This window comes from Aethalodelphis obliquidens, unplaced genomic scaffold, assembly GCF_003676395.1.
Source record: "Aethalodelphis obliquidens isolate GAN/ISIS:26980383/991018 unplaced genomic scaffold, ASM367639v1 scaffold47, whole genome shotgun sequence".
In the NCBI taxonomy this organism is placed as follows: Eukaryota; Metazoa; Chordata; class Mammalia; order Artiodactyla; family Delphinidae; genus Aethalodelphis; species Aethalodelphis obliquidens.
The window spans coordinates 3,457,391-3,472,799 of NW_020837991.1; the positions used below are offsets into that span (position 1 = coordinate 3,457,391).

The 15,409-nt window shown below is 41.4% G+C and overlaps 1 protein-coding gene across 2 annotated transcripts in view; it reads right to left on the reverse strand.

Moving 5' to 3' along the window:
* UGGT1 (UDP-glucose glycoprotein glucosyltransferase 1) overlaps nt 1-15,409 on the reverse strand; it is a 120,919-nt gene that overhangs the window by 46,433 nt on the left and 59,077 nt on the right. For both annotated transcript variants that reach the window (XM_027082492.1, XM_027082491.1), the window contains exon 18: nt 14,440-14,604. In XM_027082492.1, the coding sequence (XP_026938293.1) occupies nt 14,440-14,604 (165 nt within the window). The remainder of the gene's footprint in view (nt 1-14,439; nt 14,605-15,409) is intronic.

A 15,409-nucleotide genomic window follows, 5' to 3' on the forward strand; every position in this document is an offset into this window, starting at 1 on the left:
TTCTTCCCCTCATTCCACTCTCTAGAGAAATATTTCTGTGGTCTCCATGTATATTGATTTTTTTTTTTTTAATTTTTTGGCCACGCCATGCAGCATGCAGGATCTTAGTTCCCTGACCAAGGATCGAACCCACGCCCCCTGCAGTGGAAGCTCAGAGTCTTATCCACTGGACCGCCAGGGAAGTCCCATATTGATTTATACATAGGTATATGTGCATTTTTCAGCCTACCTTTCCAGTTGAATATACCTTAGCTCTGCATTTCTGAACATAACAACTCTATTCAATACTTTTAGAATGCTGCATAATATTCCTTTTTACAAATGAACAGTAACATTTATTTCATCCTCTAATGTTGGACGTTACTTGTAGAAACTTTCGTGAATCAAAGGACACCATCAAGAAAGTGAAAAGAGAACTGACAGAATGGAAGAAAATGTTTGCAAATCATATGTCTGATAAGGGATAAATATCCAAAATATATAAAGAACTCCTACACTTCAACATCAATTTAAAAAAAAAACCCATTTTGAAAATGGGCAAAGGACCCAAACAGACATTTCTCCAAAGAAGATATACAAATGGCTAATAAGCACCTGAAAAGATGTTCAGTCTCATTAGTCCTTAGGGAAATGCAAATCAAAACCATAATGGGATACCACTTCACACCAATCAGAATGGCTATAATCAAAATGACAGAAACTAAGAGGTGTTGGTGAGGACGTGCTATGGAAAACAGTTTGGTGGTTCCTCAAAATGTTAAACACAAAATGATCCAGCAATTCCACTTCCAGGTATATATCAAAAAGAACTGAAAGCAAGGACTTGCAGATAATTGTACAATTGTATAATTGAACTAAATGTTCACAGCAGCATTATTCACAATAGTCAAAAGGGGAAACAACCCAAATGTCCATCAGCATTTGAATGAATAAACCAAATGTGGTATATACATCATTTAATCTTAACAGGAAGGAAATTCTGATACATGCTGCAACATGTATGAACCTTAAAATAAGCAAAACACAAAAGTGACACTGTATGATGCCACTTACATGAAATACCTGGAATAGGCAAACGCATAGACACAGAAAGTAGAATACTGGAATCGCAGTAGGAAAAGTTACCTTTATGACATTTAACTTGCCCTATTACTATCTACTTGTCCCCAGCTATGCAGGAGCCTTGAAAACCAACAGCCCTGCTATAGAGGTGAAAACCAGCAGACTAGGAAAGTCTAGCATTCTCTTTATTTGAGCGGAATCAGACCTTACTTGGTGCCAAGTGTCTTTTTCCTGGAGGTGTTTGTCAAAAACAATCAGGAGTAACTGTTTAATGTCTCAGTTGTTTGAGTGGTGACAGCAGTTGGGTTAACATAAAGCTGGCTAAAAGGAACAGAAGAAAAAGCTAGGGAATGAGATGTCTATGAGGGATTTTGAAAAGTCCTCACATTCCTTGGGACCTAAAAGGCCACGTGCATGGTGGCCAGGGGTGTGTACACGCCCAGGAAAAATCTTTGAAGGCCCTAAACTCTTGGCCCTAACTAACCTTGACACTCGAGCAAGCAAGAGCTGAAGAGGCTAAGGCAGAGTTGTAAACCGCCTGGCTGAGAGCCGAAGTCACACTCCAGCATGTACACAGGCACACCTGGGAAAAACTGGGAGACTTTCTTGGATTCATGCATTTAAGAAAATCTCTGTTTATTCATTAGTCGACCAATAAGCTAACAAACAGAGACTTAAGAGGCTACATGCGATAAAGAATACAGACTTTAAAGAATCAATACAGTAAACTCACTAAACAAACAACAGCTGCAACAACAAACCTTGGTAGGGCAAAGACTCTGATTTATGAAGGTGTCACATTACATTAATTAAAACATCCAGTTATCAACAAATTTTAAAGACATGCAAAGAAACAAAAGTGTGACCCATAATCAGGAAAAGCAGCAGTTAGTATATACTGTTACCGAGGGAGTCCAAGCATTAATCCACAAAGTTTTAAAATCAGCTATTTAAATATATTCAAAGAACTAAAGGAAATTCTATCTAGCAAACTAAAGGTAAGTTTGAGACTCGTGTCTCACCAAATAGATAATATCAATAAAAAGAAAAATTATGGAAAACACCAAATAGAAAAGCTGGAGTTAAAACATATAATAACTGAAATGAAATATTCACTAGAAGGACTCAGCAGAATATTTCAGTAAAAAGAATCAGTGAACTTTAAGATACAACAAATGAGATTATACAGTGTAAGGAACAGAAAAAAAGAAACCTGTGGGACAGTAAACAGTATCAATATATGTATACATCAAGAAGGAGGAGAGGGGGCTTCCCTGGTGGCACAGGGGTTGAGAGTCTGCCTGCCAATGCAGGGGACACGGGTTTGTGCCCCGGTCCGGGAAGATCCCCACATGCCGCGGAGCGGCTGGGTCCATGAGCCATGGCCGCTGAGCCTGCGCGTCCGGAGCCTGTGCTCCACAAGGGGAGAGGCCACAACAGTGAGAGGCCCGCGTACCGCAAAAAAAAAAAAAAAAAGAAGAAGGAGGAGAGGGAAAGAAAGGACAGTGTGTAATAAAGAATTTGGCTAGCTCCCTGTTTCCAGGGAGGTAACCTCTGAATCCTGAAATTTCCTGAATGATAGGAGTGGTGTCTTTGTTATTTATGCAGGGCCCCTCAGACCACACCTGACAGTTTATACTAAAGAGGTGATTCGTGGTGGTGGGCCCTCAGGTAGTTTATGCTAACAGGATGACTCAGAATGCAGGCTGCCTAGGCCAGAAAGACAAATCATGTGTTTAGAGGATTGGTGTTTTGAGGAGCAAGACCTCCAGAAACAGGAGGGGGGGACTAGAGACTGAGTTTAGTCACATGGCCAATGATTCAGTCAATAGTGGCTATGCAGGGATGTCCCTGGTGGCTCAGTGGTTAAGAATCCGCCTGCCAGGGACTTCCCTGGTGGTGCAGTGGTTAAGAATCCACCTGCCAATGCAGGGGACATGGGTTCGATCCCTGGTCCGGGAAGATCCCACATGCCGGAGAGCAACTAAGCCCGTGCGCCACAACTACTGAGCCTGGGCTCTAGAGGCTGTGAACCACAACTACTGAGCTCGTGTGCCACAACTACTGAAGCCCACTCGCCTAGAGCCCGTGTTTCGCAACAAGAGAAGCCACTGAAATGAGAAGACCATGCACCGCAACAAAGAGTAGGCCCCACTCGCCACAACTAGAGAAAGCCTGTGTGCAGCAACAAAGACCCAATACAGCCAAGAAAAAAAAAAAGAATCCACCTGCCAATTCAGGGGACATGGGTTTGAGCCCTGGCCCGGGAAGATCCCAAGTGCCGCGGAACAACTAAGCCCGTGTGCCACAACTACTGAGCCTGCGCTCTAGAGCCTGCAAGCCACAACTACTGAGCCCACATGCTGCAAGTACTGAAGCCTGTGCACCTACAGCCTATGCTCCGCAATGAAAGAAGCCACCGCAATGAGAAGCCCGCGCACCGCAACGAAGAGTAGCCCCTGCTCACTGCAACTAGAGAAAGCCCGTGCACAGCAACGAAGACCCAACGCAGCCAAAAACTTTAAAAATATACATATATATATATACATATATATAGTGGCTATGAAATGAAGCCCCAATAAAAACTCTGGACACCAAAACTTGGCTGAACTTCCCTGGCTGGCAACAAGCCACATGTTATCACACATCAGTGAGCTGGGAGGATAATATATCCTGACTTCATAGGGAAAAGACACAGAATTCTTACATCTGGAACCTTCCCAAGCTTTGCTGTGTGCACCTTACTCTTTGGCTGGTTCTGATACATATTCTATTACTATAACAATGCTAATTGTAAAGACGGCACTGCCCTGAGTTCTGCAAGCCATTCTAGCAAATTATCAAAACGCCTGCATTTGTAGCCAGTCGATCATAAGTAACAGTGGCCTGAGGATCTCTGAACTTGGGGCTGGTGTCTGAAGTGAAGACAGCCTTGTGGAGAACTGTGTCCTTAATCTGTTAGGACTGCGGCCTAACTCTGAGTAGTGTGGTATCAGAAGTCATTACAGGCTAAAAGACTGTCAGAAGAAATAAAGGGTATTCCCAGATTTGATGGAAAATGTGAATTCACATATCTAAGAAATGTAATGAGGGTATATCCATATAATGTATGTTTTTCAATCTCAGCACTATTGACATTTTGGACTAGATAACTCTTTGGAAAGGGAGGTGCTGTCCCGCTTCTTTGGAAGGGGGAGGGACTGATCTGAGCATTTTAGAGGTTTAGCAGCATCCCTGATTCCTGCCCACTAGATGCCAGTAGCACCCTTCCCTTCCCCCAATTATGACAACCAAAATCGTCTCCGGACATTGACAAATGTGCCGCCAAGTGGGGTAAAACTGTTCCTTCTTATTGAGACCCACTTGTGTGATGGAATACTACACAGCTGTCTTCAAAAACTGAGAATACTCTATGCACTGAATTAGAAAGACTCATAACATGCATCTTGTTAAGTGAAAAAAGCCAAGGTATAGAATAGTTATGTAATTTGCTACCACTTTTAAATAAAGGTTGGGAAGGAGTAAATACTGTTAGCATACAGATACAAAAATGCTTTGGAAGAATTCAGAGGAAACTTAAAACAGCAATTACCTATTATTGGAAGGTGGGTAGATGAATGGCTACATACAGAGGGAGATTTTTAATTTTATTTTTTATGATGATTTAATAATCATGGGAATTTTTTAATAATTAAATACACTGATCAAAACTGACAAATCATTTCAGCCTTTCCATTAGCTCTGTCTTAATAATCGTCACTTATAAGGGTGCCAGCCCTTGATCTCCCTCTCAAGCTACTGAGAATCCTCAAGTGTACTGAGATTTTCTTTGCCTATACATTGGTTTGGGCTCCTGAAACATCTGTATAGTGAGTCATATTTTGATGTCTTGAAAAGTGGAAAACTAAGGGAGTGGAAATACTGTAGTTTGTCGTAAAACACAAACAAGCAAGAAAGAAACGTAAAGTACTATAAGTAAGAAAAACTCACGAGTTCCACACCTAGACATGCCCTTGTCATCTGAAAGATGACAGTATTTTCTATACAGAAAATGTTAAAGAATCCACACAAAAACTCTTCGAGCTAATAAACAATATCAACGTGGTTACAGCATATAAAATCGATATATAAAAATCAATTGCATTTCTATTCACCATCAATGAACTATCCAAAAACTAAATTAAGGAAACAACTACATTTACAACAGCATCAAAAAGAGTAAAATGTAAAATACTAAGGAATAAATTTAACAAAAGAAGTGTAAGACTTCTTCACTGAAAACGATAAAACATCATTAAAAGAAAGTAACAAGACCTAATAAATAGAAAAACATCCTGTGTTCATGGGTTAGAAGATTCAATATTATTAAGATGTCAATATTCCCCAAATTGATCAACAGTAATAACCCAATTAAACACAGGCAAATAATCTGAACAGACACTTCTCCAAAGAGAAATAAATGGTCAGAGGAAACAATGCTCAACATCATTCATGGTTGAGTAATGCAAATCAAAACCACAATGAGATACCACTTCACACCCACTAGGCTATAATCGAAGAGACAGACAATACCAACAACTGGTTAGAATTCAGAGAAAATGGAACCTGCATACATTGCTGAGAGGAAAGTATATGGGTGCAGGTGCTTTGGAAAACAGTCTGGCAGTTCTGTTAAAAATGGAATTACTATTAAAAATAGAATAACTACACTCCTAAGTGTATACCCAAGACAACTGAGAACATATGTCTACATTAAAACTTTTACATGACTGCTTATAGCAGCAGCATTATTCATAGTAGCCAAAAAAGTGGCAATAACCTAAATATGAATGGATAAACAAACTGTGGTATATCCACTGGAGGAACTATTATTTGGCCATAAAAAAGGAATGGAGTACTGACACATGCTCCAATAAGGATAAACCTTGAAAACATTATGCTAAGTCAGAGAAATCAGTCACAAAAGACCATATATTATATGAATCCCTTTTTGTAAAATGTCCCAAACAGGCAAATCCATAGAGACTGAAAACAGATTCATGGGTGCCAGGGGGTGGGGTAGGGGAAAATGGGGAGTGATTGCTGCTGGGTGTCAGGTTTATTTTAGGGGTGAGGATAATGCTCTGAAATTAGACAGTGGTGACAGTTGCATAATTCTGTGTAAATACTAAAACCCACTGCATAGTCCACCTTAAAAGGCTGAGTTTTGGGGGTCTGGGAAGTTGGCGGAAGAGTAAGACGCGGAGATCACCTTCCTCCCCACAGATACACCAGAAATACATCTACACGTGGAACAACTCCTACAGAACACCTACTGAAGGCTGGCAGAAGACCTCAGACCTCCCAAAAGGCAAGAAACTCCCCACGTACCTGGGTAGGGCAAAGGAAAAAGGAAAAAACAGAGACAAAAGAATAGGGACGGTACCTGCACCAGTGGGAGGGAGCTATGAAGGAGGAAAAGTTTCCACACACTAGGAAGCCCCTTCGCGGGCGGAGACTTTGGGAGGCGGAGGGGGGAGCTTCGGGGCCACGGAGGAGTGCACAGCAACAGGGGTGCGGAGGGCAAAGCGGGGAGATTCCCGCACAGAGGATCGGTGCCAACCGGCACTCACCAGCCCTAGAGGCTTGTCTGCTCACCCGCCGGGGCGGGCGGGCTGGGAGCTGAGGCTCGGGCTTCGGTCGGAGCACAGGGAGGGGACTGGGGTTGGTGGCGTGAACATAGCCTGAAGGGGTTAGTGCACCACGGCTAGCCGGGAGGGAGTCCGGGGAAAAATCTGCACCTGCCGAAGAGGCAAGAGACTTTTTCTTCCCTCTTTGTTTCCTGGTGCGCGAGGAGAGGGGTTTAAGAGCGCTGCTTAAAGGAACTCCAGAGACAGGCGCAAGCCGCGGCTAAAAGCGCGGACCCCAGAGACGGGCGCGAGCCGTGGCTAAAACCGCGGACCCCAGAGTCGGGCGCAAGCCATGGCTAAAAGCGCGTACCCCAAAGACGGGCGCGAGCTGCGGCTAAAAGCACAGACCCCAGGGACGGGCGGGAGACGCTAAGGCTGCTGCTGCCGCCACCAAGGGGCCTGTCTGCGAGCACAGGTCACTATCCACACCCCTCTTCCGCGGAGCCTGTGCAGCCCGCCACTGCCAGGTTCTTGGGATCCAGGGACAACTTCCCCGGGAGAACGCACAGCGGGCCTCAGGCTGGTGCAAAGTCATGCTGGTCTCTGCCGCCGCAGGCCCGCCCCGCACGCAGTGCCCCTCCCTCCCCCCCGGCCTGAGTGCGCCAGAGCCCCCGAATCAGCGGCTCCTTTAACCCCGTCCTGTCAGAGCAAAAAACAGACGCCATCCAGCGACCTACACGCAGAGGCAGGGCCAAATCCAAAGCTGAGCCCCTGTGAGCTGTGAGAACAAAGACGAGAAAGGGAAATCTCTCCCAGCAGCCTCAGGAGCAGCGGATTAAAGCTCCACAATCAACTTGATGTGCCCTGCATCTGTGAAATACATGAATGGACAACGAGTCATCCCAAATTGAGGAGGTGGACTTCGAGAGCAAGATCTATGATGTTTTCCCCTTTTCCTCTTTTTGTGAATGTGTATGCTTCTGTGTAAGATCTTGTCTGTATAGTTTTGCTTCCATCATTTGTCCTAGGGTTCTATCCCTCCATGGTTTTTTTTTTCTTAATAATTAATTTTAGTAACTTTATTATACTTTACCTTCGTTCTTTCTTTCTTTCTTTCTTTCCTTCTTTCCTTCCTTCCTTCCTTCCCTCCTTTAGACAACGAATCATCCCAAATTGAGGAGGTGGTCTCTGAGAGCAAGACTTACGATATTTTCCCCTTTACCTCTTTTTGTGATGGTGTATGTGTATGCTTCTGTGTAAGATTTTGTCTGTATAGCTTTGCTTCCAACATTTGTCCTAAGGTTCTATCCGTCCCTTTTTTTTTCCTAAATAATTATTTTTTAATTCAATAACTTTATTATACTTTATTTTACTGTATCTTCTTTCTGTCTTTTTTCCTTCCTTCCTTCCTTCCTCCCTCCCTCCCTCCTTTCTTTCCTTCTTGCCTTACCTTCTTTGCTTCTTTCTTTCCTTCCTTCCTTCCTTCCCTCCTTTCTTTCTTTCCTTCTTCATACTTCTACTAATTCTCTCTACTTTTTCTCCCTTTTATTCTGAGCCATGTGGATGAAAGGCTCTTGGTGCTCCAGCCAGGAGTCAGGGCTCTGCCTCTGAGGTGGGAGAGCTAACTTCAGGACACTGGTCAACAAGAGACCTCCCAGCTGCACATAATATCAAACGGTGAAAATCTCCCAGAGACCTCCATCTTAACACCAGCACCCAGCTTCACTCAACGACCAGCAAGCTACGGCACTGGACAACCTATGCCAAACAACTAGCAAAACAGGAACACAACCCCACCCATTAGCAGAGGCTGCCTAAAATCATAATAAGGCCACAGATACCCCAAAACACACCACCAGACGTGAACCTGCCCACTAGAGAGACAAGATCCAGCCTCATCCACCAGAACACAGGCACTAGTCCCCTCCACCAGGAAGCCTACACAACCCACTGACCAAACCTTAGCCACTGGAGACAGACATCAAAAACAGCGGGAACTACGAACCTGCAGCCTGCAAAAAGGAGACCCCAAACACAGTAAGATAAGCAAAATGAGAAGACAGAAAAACACACAGCAGATAAAGGAGCAAGATAAAAATGCCCAGACCTAACAAATGAAGAGGAAATAGGCAGTCTACCTGAAAAAGAATTCAGAATAATGATAGTAAAGATGATCCAAAATCTTGGAAACAGAAAGGACAAAATGCAAGAAACAGTTAACAAGGACTTAGAAGAAATAAAGATGAAACAAGCAACAATGAACAACACAATAAATGAAATTAAAAGTACTCTAGATGGGATCAATAGCAGAATAACTGATGCAGAAGAACAGATAAGTGACCTGGAAGATAAAATAGTGGAAATAACTAATGCAGAGCAGAATAAAGAAAAAAGAATGAAAAGAACTGAGGACAGTATCAGAGATCTGTGGGACAACATTAAATGCACCAACATTCGAATTATAGGGGTTCCAAAAGAAGAAGAGAAAAAGAAAGGGACTAAGAATATATTTGAAGACATTATACTTGAAAACTTCCCTAATATGGGAAAGGAAATTGTTAATCAAGTCCAGGAAGCACAGAGCGTCCCATACAGGATAAATCCAAAGACAAATACACCAAGACACATATTAATCAAATTGTCAAAAGTTAAATACAAAGAAAGCATATTAAAAGCAGCAAGGGAAAAACAACAAATAACACACAAGGGAATCCCCATAAGGTTAACAGCTGATCTCTCAGCAGAAACCCTACAAGCCAGAAGGGAGTGGCAGGACATACTGAAAGTGATGAAGGAGAAAAACCTGCAACCAAGACTACTCTACCCAGCAAGGATCTCATTCAGATTTGATGGAGAAATTAAAACCTTCACAGACAAGCAAAAGCTGAGAGAGTTCAGCACCACCAAACCAGCTTTACAACAAATGCTAAAGGAACTTCTATAGACAAGAAACACAAGAGAAGGAAAAGACCTATAAAAACGAACCAAAAACAGTTCAGAAAATGGGAATAGAAACATACATATCGACAATTACCTTAAATGTAAATGGACTAAATGCTCCCACCAAAAGACACAGATTGGCTGAATGGATACAAAAACAAGACCCTTATATATGCTGTCTACAAGAGACCCACTTCAGACCTAGAGACACATACAGACTGAAAGTAAGGGGATGGAAAAAGATATTCCATGCAAATGGAAACCAAAAGAAAGCTGGAGTAGCAATTCTCGTATCAGACAAAATAGACTTTAAAATAAGGACTATTAGAAGAGACAAAGAAGGACACTACATAATGATCAAGGGATCGATCCAAGAAGAAGATATAACAATTGTAAATATTTATGCACCCAACACAGGAGAACCTCAATACCTAAGGCAAATACTAACAGCCATAAAAGGGGAAATCGACAGTAACACATTCATAGTAGGGGACTTTAACACCCCACTTTCACCCATGGACAGATCATCCAAAATGAAAATAAATAAGGAAACACAAGCTTTAAATGATACATTAAACAAGATGGACTTAATTGATATTTATAGGACATTCCATCCAAAAACAACAGAATACACATTTTTCTCAGGTGCTCGTGGAACATTCTCCAGGATAGATCATATCTTGGGTCACAAATCAAGCCTTGGTAAATTTAAGAAAACTGAAATTGTATCAAGTATCTTTTCTGACCACAACGCTATGAGACTAGATATCAATTACAGGAAAAGATCTGTAAAAAGTACAAACACATGGAGGCTAAACAATACACTACTTAATAACGAAGTGATCACTGAAGAAATCAAAGAGGAAATCAAAAAATGCCTAGAAACAAATGACAATGGAGACACGACGACTCAAAATCTATGGGATGCAGCAAAAGCAGTTCTAAGAGGGAAGTTTATAGCAATACAATCCTACCTTAAGAAACAGGAAACATCTCGAATAAACAACCTAACCTTGCACCTAAAGCAATTAGAGAAAGAAGAACAAAAAAACCCCAAAGTTAGCAGAAGGAAAGAAATCATAAAAATCAGATCAGAAATAAATGAAAAAGAAATGAAGGAAACGATAGCGAAGATCAATAAAACTAAAAGCTAGTTCTTTGAGAGGATAAACAAAATTGATAAACCATTAGCCAGACTCATCAAGAAAAAAAGGGAGAAGACTCAAATCAATAGAATTAGAAATGAAAAAGGAGAGGTAACAACTGACACTGCAGAAATATAAAAGATCATGAGAGATTACTACAAGCAACTCTATGCCAATAAAATGGACAACCTGGAAGAAATGGACAAATTCTTAGAAAGGCACAACCTGCCAAGACTGAATCAGGAAGAAATAGAAAATATGAACAGACCAATCACAAGCACTGAAATTGAAACTGTGATTAAAAATCTTCCAACAAGCAAAAGCCCAGGACCAGATGGCTTCACAGGCGAATTCTATCAAACATTTAGAGAAGAACTATCCCCTATCCTTCTCAAACTCTTCCAAAATATAGCAGAGGAGGAACACTCCCCAACTCATTCTACAAGGCCACCATCACCCTGATACCAAAACCAGACAAGGATGTCACAAAGAAAGAAAACTACAGGCCAATATCACTGATGAACATAGATGCAAAAATCCTCAACAAAATACTAGCAAACAGAATCCAACAGCACATTAAAAGGATCATACACCATGATCAAGTGGGGTTTATTCCAGGAATGCAAGGATTCTTCAATATATGCAAATCTATCAATGTGATAAACCATATTAACAGATTGAAGGAGAAAAACCATATGATCATCTCAATAGATGCAGAGAAAACTTTTAACAAAATTCAACACCCATTTATGATAAAAACCCTGCAGAAAGTAGGCATAGAGGGACTTTCCTCAACATAATAAAGGCCATATATGACAAGCCCACAGCCAACATCATCCTCAATGGTGAAAAACTGAAAGCATTTCCACTAAGATCAGGAACAAGACAAGGTTGCCCACTCTCACCACTCTTATTCAACATAGTTTTGGGAAGTTTTAGCCCCAGCAATCAGAGAAGAAAAGGAAATAAAAGGAATCCAAATCGGAAAAGAAGAAGTAAAGCTGTCACTATTTGCAGATGACATGATACTATACATAGAGAATCCCAAAGATGCTACCAGAAAACTACTAGAGCTAATCAATGAATTTGGTAAAGTAACAGGATACAAAATTAATGCACAGAAATCTCTGGCGTTCCTATATACTAATGATGAAAAATCTGAAATTGAAATCAAGAAAACACTCCCATTTACCATTGCAACAAAAAGAATAAAATATCTAGGAATAAACCTACCTAAGGAGACAAAAGACCTGTATGCAGAAAATTATAAGACACTGATGAAAGAAATTAAAGATGATACAAATAGATGGAGAGATATACCATGTTCTTGGATTGGAAGAATCAACATTGTGAAAATGACTCTACTACCCAAAGCAATCTACAGATTCAATGCAATCCCTATCAAACTACCACTGGCATTTTTCACAGAAGAAGAACAAAAAATTTCGCAATTGGTATGGAAACACAAAAGACCCTGAATAGCCAAAGCAATCTTGAGAACGAAAAACGGAGCTAGAGGAATCAGGCTCCCTGACTTCAGACTATACTACAAAGCTACAGTAATCAAGACAGTATGGTACTGGCACAAAAACAGAAAGATAGATCAATGGAACAGGATAGAAAGCCCAGAGATAAACCCACACACATATGGACACCTTATCTTTGATAAAGCTGGCAGGAATGTACAGTGGAGAAAGGACAGCCTCTTCAATAAGTGGTGCTGGGGAAAATGGACAGATACATGTAAAAGTATGAGATTAGATCACTCCCTAACACCATACACAAAAATAAGCTCAAAATGGATTAAAGACCTAAATGTAAGACCAGAAACTATCAAACTCTTAGAGGAAAACATAGGCAGAACACTCTATGACATAAATCACAGCAAGATCCTTTCTGACCCACCTCCTAGAGTAATGGAAATAAAAACAAAAATAAACAAATAAGACCTAATGAAACTTCAAAGCTTTTGCACAGCAAAGGAAACCATAAACAAGACCAAAAGACAACCCTCAGAATGGGAGAAAATATTTGCAAATGAAGCAACTGACAAAGGATTAATCTCCAAAATTTATAAGCAGCTCATGCAGCTCAATAACAAAAAAACAAACAACCCAATCCAAAAATGGGCAGAAGACCTAAATAGACATTTCTGCAAAGGAGATATACAGACTGCCAACAAACACATGAAAGAATGCTCAACATCATTAATCATTAGAGAAATGCAAATCAAAACTACAATGAGATATCATCTCACACCAGTCAGAATGGCCATCATCAAAAAATCTAGAAACAATAAATGCTGGAGAGGGTGTGGAGAAAAGGGAACACTCTTGCACTGCTGGTGGGAATGTGAATTGGTTCAGCCACTATGGAGAACAGTATGGAGGTTCCTTAAAAAACTACAAATAGAACTACCAGATGACCCAGCAATCCCACTACTGGGCATATACCCTGAGAAAACCAAAATTCAAAAAGAGTCATGTACCAAAATGTTCATTGCAGCTCTATTTACAATAGCCCGGAGATGGAAACAACCTAAGTGCCCATCATCGGATGAATGGATAAAGAAGATGTGACACATATATACAATGGAATATTACTCAGCCATAAAAAGAAACGAAATTGAGCTATTTGTAATGAGGTGGATAGACCTAGAGTCTGTCATACAGAGCGAAGTAAGTCAGAAAGAAAAAGACAAATACCATATGCTAACACATATATATGGAATTGAAGAAGAAAAAAAAAATGTCATGAAGAACCTAGCGGTAAGACAGGAATAAAGACACAGACCTACTGGAGAACGGACTTGAGGATATGGGGAGGGGGAAGGGTGAGCTGTGTGTGACAGGGCGAGAGAGAGTCATGGACATACACACACTAACAAACGTAAGGTAGATAGCTGGTGGGAAGCAGCCGCATGGCACAGGGATATCGGCTCGGTGCTTTGTGACCGCCTGGAGGGGTGGGATAGGGAGGGTGGGAGGGAGGGAGACGCAAGAGGGAAGAGATATGGGAACATGTGTATGTGTATGACTGATTCACTTTGTTATAAAGCAGAAACTAACACACCATTGTAAAGCAATTATACCCCAATAAAGATGTTAAAAAAAAAAAAAGGCTGAGTTTTACAGCATGTAAGTTATATATCAACAATAACTATATATATATATAAAATATGTGAATTTTTCTGAGTCAAAATTCCTTACAAGCAGAACAAATATCTCTTAGAATGGCTAAATTCTTAAGAATTTTTAAAATAAAATTTAAGCTTGAAGCCAATAAAATTCGTTATTTCAAAAACAACGTACAGAGGGCTTCCCTGGTGGCGCCGTGGTTGAGAGTCCACCTGCCGATGCAGGGGACACGGGTTCGTGCCCCGGTCCGGGAAGATCCCATGTGCTGCGAAGCGGCTGGGCCCGTGAACCATGGCCGCTGAGCCTGCGCGTCCAGAGCCTGTGCTCCGCAACGGGAGAGGCCACAGCAGTGAGAGGCCCACGTACCGCAAAAAAACCCCAAAAAACGTACAGAAAGTCTCAGGGATATTTTCACTACAGCAGAACCTGCTGGGAGTCTGCAAATCAATTATGACTGGTGTATAGAAAACTTTATTGCCTACTACAGGACTACAAAAATGTAAGCAAACCATTCTCTTTCAAAATCAGCCTTGAAACAGTACTTACCAAGTACACTGCTCTTTGAAAGAAGGTTGTAGTCTCCAGGATTTTGTGCATTGTGATGGTTTCCAACTCATCAGGGTCCAGCTGCTCCTTTTCAAAGGGCATTCCATTGAACAGGACAACAGGCAGTGGACCAACTCCAGTCTGCTCATAGTAGCCTCTTGCTTCCTGAAACACATGGGACCACAAACAGCATATTTTTGTCCTTCCTGAGACAAATGGAACAAAGCATATTTTTCACACATACATGTTCTAACAAGAAAAGAAACAACAGAAATATGGAAACCAAGAAATAACTAAAGAAAAATTCTTTTAAAAATATATAAAGAACTGGGGCTTCCCTGGTGGCGCAGTGGTTGAGAGTCCGCCTGCCGATGCAGGGGACATGGGTTCGTGCCCCAAGGCCGGGAAGATCCCACATGTCGCAGAGCAGCTGGGCCCATGAGCCATGGCCGCTGAGCCTGCGTGTCCGGAGCCTGTGCTCCGCAACGGAAGAGGCCACAACAGTGAGAGGCCCGCGTACCGCAAAAAAAAAAAAAAAAAATTTACTGAGTTTTAATAAAACCACAAAACCTTATAAATCAGGAAGTGGTTGAAGATGGGGATGAGGGTAATTTTAAGCAGCCCAGGCTACCAGACCTGAATTACATATACTACAGCCCAAATTATACAAGAGACTTTTGAGCAATGATGGAGATATTCTATCTTCACTGTCCAATGCAGTAACCACTAACCACATGTAGCTATTGAGCACATGAAATTAATTAATTTCCACTTTAAAAGCTCATGTGGCCAGAGGCTACTATAATGGGCAGCACAACTATAGACTGTCATAAATTATTAGTGCTCCTGGGCAGATAACTTGAGATGAAATATTTACACCCAATTCTAAATTTAAAAGGGTCCATATCACTAAACAAAAAGTTACACCTACAGAAAACAAAACAAGGTTGGTGGGAAAACAGTGCTCAAA